Here is a 4,418-nt window from a genome sequence, read left to right as displayed (position 1 = left end):
CCACCCTGCCCCCAGAAATGTGTCTACTAAGAACCCAGCTGGTCTAGTTGTATGCACTATGAGGTGCCCGTTTCCCCCACCTTCAGCTTTGTTGGGAACTGGGCCATCCCCACGTTCCTCGCAGAACTCACGGAAGACTGCAAAGACAGAGACGTTATGAAAGGAAATTCCCAGAATCACATCCTAGTCTTCCGTTGGTCTTCCATCATACCACTAGCTGTTGACATACTGTGTACAGAAGGCACCTCGCTGGGTACCTGGCCAGCTCACATCAATAGGGATGGATAAAGGATGGTCACATCTGTCCTGTATCACACCTACTCACTGATAGGGCTCACTGGGCAATGAGCACCCTCAGCCCAGACCTAGCCAGTCTGGATTACGAACCCATACAAAGGTCTGGGGAGTGAGTCCCTGGGTGATGAAAACAATTCACATGCTCAGCTGCTAACCCAAAAGTTGGAGGTTGGGTCCACCCAGAGGTCCGTGGAAGCAAAATCTTGCCATCTACACACCCCGCCCTCCCCCTCCAATGGCCATTGAGAGCCCAATGGGACACAGTTCTAGTCTGATACACACAGGAGATTGCCATCCGTTGGAATCATGTCGACACCAACTGGCTTAGTTTTGGTTGTTCTAAGTGTAAAAGAACATGTAACCATAGGCGTGTTCACACGTGTGCCTGAGAGTCCGAGCGCTATGGGCAAAGAGAGGGAAGGATGAAACCGGAGAAGTAGAGAGGAGCCACAGAGAAGGGGCTGTGGTCCCAGCATTCCAGACCCCAGCTCTGGACTCCTGGCCACCCGTCTCACTTACTTCCCCTGAGATCATCCCTCCGGACTCACTCGGTAGGCTTCCAGTGCGCCACCCACCAACGTGGTGATTCACAGGTACCGAGCGCTTCCACCTGTTACCTTGCCTGGGTTTGGGAAAGTGGTGTCCTCCGCCACATTTTCTGGCCAGAGGAACCCAGGTGATGACTGCTGTGGGTGTCCCAGGTGATGGGGATGGTCGTGTGGGGGATGGTGGGGACGGCCATGTGGGGGGCAGGTCTCTGACCCTGACCCAGCATTGCCTCCATGGCACCAAGCCATCTGGAAACTAGAGGCGTGCTCCTGGGGGAAAGGCCTCTGCCCAGTGTCAGATGAAAAGGGGAGCTGGAGGTCTGAACCTTCAAGAGCCTCCGGAGGCAGAGCTGGCCATGGCTCTGACCCTGCGAACAAAGTTCAGAGATGGTGGAACCAGGCGTGGACTTGTGATAGACAATCCTTGAAGAAAGTATGTGAATCCCATGAGCGTACGATGCCGTTTCACTGTGTCTGGCGTTCTGTCTTCCTCTGAGACATCTGTCAATGACGGGTGAACCGGTTACGTGTCTCCTTCCTAGTCTAGTCATGTCTTCATTCTGGTGTTTTCTGGTCAAAGCCGATGAGCTGAAAGGCGGGCACTCTCTCCTGCAGGCATGGGTAGGCATGCACATGGGCACATGTGTGTGCGTGCACACACACTGTCCTAAATGTATTGCTCGGGGACATAACTCTTTCATGAGAGGATGGAAAATCCATCTCCTCTCCAGTCTTGGCTTCCCCCCCACTGTGCGCTCGGGTTCCCAACGGCTTTCCATTCTCCTACCTAATGAGCGTGGGGGAGCTAGGTGATTCAGCGCAGAATTCTCGTCTCCCACAGCTGGGTTTGAGAGCTCGGTTTGACTCTACGCCCAGCATCTATCAGTCAGTGGAGGTTTGTCTGTAGCTCGGATGCTAAGCATATTTCAGTGGAGCTTCCGGACGAAGCAAGACAAGGAAGCAAAGCCCGGTGGTCTGGTTCTGAAAAACCGGACCGTGAAAGCCCAACGGTTGCAGCATGTGGGTCCACGGGTGACGCGGGCCCAGGCAGCATTCCTGTGCTGTGCTGTGCGGCAGCCGTCATGGTTCGAGGCCGAAGGGACGGCTGCTGACAACAACATGAACCGGCCGCGGCCAGAATTCGAGGGTAAGCCGTTGACGCAGTAGCAGGTGGATTTCTGTTTGTCTCAGTGACACACAGGGAACACTGGCCTTCTGGGGCTTGGCCTGTGTGCTAGCGCCCCTGCCTGGAAGGCCAGGGCGGGGTCCTCACCTGTCTGTCCACCACAACCAGACCAAACCAAACCCACTGCCAACACCAGTTGATGCTAACTCTTAGCGACCACCTGGGACAGGGTAGAACTGCTCCTGCAGGCCTCCAAGAATCCAACTCTCTACGGGTATAGAAAGCCTCGGTTTTCTCCTGAGTTGTGGACGGTGGTTTTGAACCGTTGACCTTGTGCTTAGCAGCCCAACTCATAAGCATCATGCCAGAGGGTTTCGCCACAGGCACTCAGGAAAGTCTGCAGAACAGCCTTGAAGCTCCCACTGCATCGGCTGATCCAGAGGCAAGCACTTACAGGGGTTCCAGCTGAAGGTCGGGGCTAAAGTGTTTCTTTTCCCTTCCCTAGGCTCTGGTGTTGGCCTGCTTTTACCTCTTAGTTCTCCTAACGGGTGTGAGGAAAGAAACGGAGAGCCTGGGCTGACTGGGGAGGGTCTTTCACCGGGGCCAGTGGAAGAAGGAGGAGCCCACAACCCCACCGCGCTGGACATCTCCCCCTCCCCCGCGCCAAGTGGCGTGAGTGCTCTGATGAGAAGCTTTGACAAGTCGAACTGAAGAGCCAACTCATGGTGACCCTCTGGGACAGGGTGCACTGGCCCTCTGAAGCAGCTTCTGAAGCTGTGATGGCTGACGGAGCAGAAAGCCCCGTCTTGCCCTGCAGAAAGAGCACGTGGTGGTTTCAGACTGCTGCCCGGCTGACTGCAGACAAGCTCGCAACCACGACAACGCCCCGGGGCCCTTACAGAGCAGAAGAGAGAGCACATTAGAGTGAGAAGTCATCCCGAAGAAGGAACGTTTCCACAAAGCACCCTGCGGCCGGAAAGGTAGTCTAGAAAGGGGATAGGTTGCTGGGCACCCACCACAGTCCTGCTGCTGAGTGGCCAGAGTGGGGAGGTTGATGGCCCGACAGGAAGGAGGCTGGCTGGAGCAGTGGCTGCCAACCAAAGCACTTGGCTATGAATCCAAAGGTCAGCAGTTTGAATCCACCACCTTCTCCAAGCGAGGCCGCCTTGGTGATCAGCATCCATAAAGACGAGACCCTAGAATCTGTGCTATGAGGTGGAATCAATAAGACACACCACTAGCCAATGAGGTGGCAGAAATGGTTTGCCCTCAACTGCTGGCCTAGAGGTTGAGAGTTCAAGCCCATCTGCTGCTACCCTAGAGCAGCGGTTCTCAACCTGTGGGTTGCGACCCCTTTGGGGGTCGAACAACTCTTTCACAGGGGTCGCCCGATTCATAGCAGTAGCAAAATGGCAGTGATGAAGTAGCAACGGAAATCATGTTATGGCTGGGGGGTCACCACCACATGAGGCACTGGATGGAAGGGTCTCGGCATGAGGAAGGTGGAGAACCGCTGCCCCAGAAGAAAAGGTGTGATCTGCTTCTGTTAAGATGGTCGTCAGCTCCATCCAGCTTCGTGCCTGCTGCCGGGTAGAACAGCTCGGTTGATTTCCAAGGCGTCGAGCTTTAGGAAGCAGATGCCGGGTTGTCTCCTCAGACGCCTTTGCGTGGGTATGAACCAACAACTTTTTGCGTGTGTAATGCCATCCGAGAAAACCCTGGGCTAGCTCTGCTCTGTAGCACACAGCTCAGAATGACTTCACCGGCATCGAGCAGTGACTACTGCATGCGAATCTTAGAATCAGGCATTCAAAGGTGGGCTTTCAGCTTCTGCTTTACCGTGCGATTTTCGACAGCGACTGAACTTCGGGCCGTGGCTTTACTCTCTTGAGTGTACGGATTGTGCTCACAGTGCGCCTCCTCTTCAAAGGGGGCGTGTCCATGAAAGCCTGCGGTGAGCTGTGAAATGATAAGCACCATTCCTTTTTATTGTCTCATCCGCTCTGTTTCAAAATGCTTACTGGCTGCCCCACCAACTTCTGCAATTCTCCTCTCCCCTCTCATTGCCACTCCCACCCCAAACAGCACTGTCAGCTTCTCAGTCCCTACAGCTGGGCGCTCCCTCAGCTGCTCTTCCTGGGCTGGTCCAGATCCACAAAGACCACTTTCCATGGAGCTCGGAATGAAGGCAGAGCGCTGGGTGGGGCCTTGGAGGGCTCTGACCCCAGCCCTCCAGTGAGAGAGGAGGAAGTGAAACCACAACTAGAGGACGTGACCTTCTTAATGCCAGAGTGAGTGAGTGTGTGTGTGCCAGTGTGTGTGTCAGGGTGTGAGTGAGTGAAAATGTATATGTGTATGTGAGTGAGTGTGAGTGTGTATGTCAGCGTGTGAGTGTGTGTGAGGTAATGTATGAGTGAAAGTGTGTGTGTGTGTGTGTGTGTGTGTGT

At 54.7% G+C, this 4,418-nt stretch overlaps 1 protein-coding gene across 1 annotated transcript in view; it reads left to right on the top strand.

The window, feature by feature from the left end:
* Positions 1 to 1,757: 1,757 nt before the first annotated feature.
* Positions 1,758 to 4,418, top strand: part of CUNH6orf136 (chromosome unknown C6orf136 homolog) — a 5,834-nt gene continuing 3,173 nt past the window's right edge. The window contains 2 exon segments of the mRNA XM_013004463.2: positions 1,758 to 1,992; positions 2,477 to 2,643. Of these exon segments, the coding sequence (XP_012859917.2) occupies positions 1,758 to 1,992; positions 2,477 to 2,643 (402 nt within the window).

Source organism: Echinops telfairi, unplaced genomic scaffold (assembly GCF_000313985.2).
Source record: "Echinops telfairi isolate 266 unplaced genomic scaffold, ASM31398v2 ScPeMD7_3533;HRSCAF=4204_0, whole genome shotgun sequence".
Taxonomy (NCBI): domain Eukaryota; kingdom Metazoa; phylum Chordata; class Mammalia; order Afrosoricida; family Tenrecidae; genus Echinops; species Echinops telfairi.
Note: the sequence above shows the minus strand (reverse complement) of the source record. Positions and strands in the feature narration are given on the sequence as shown.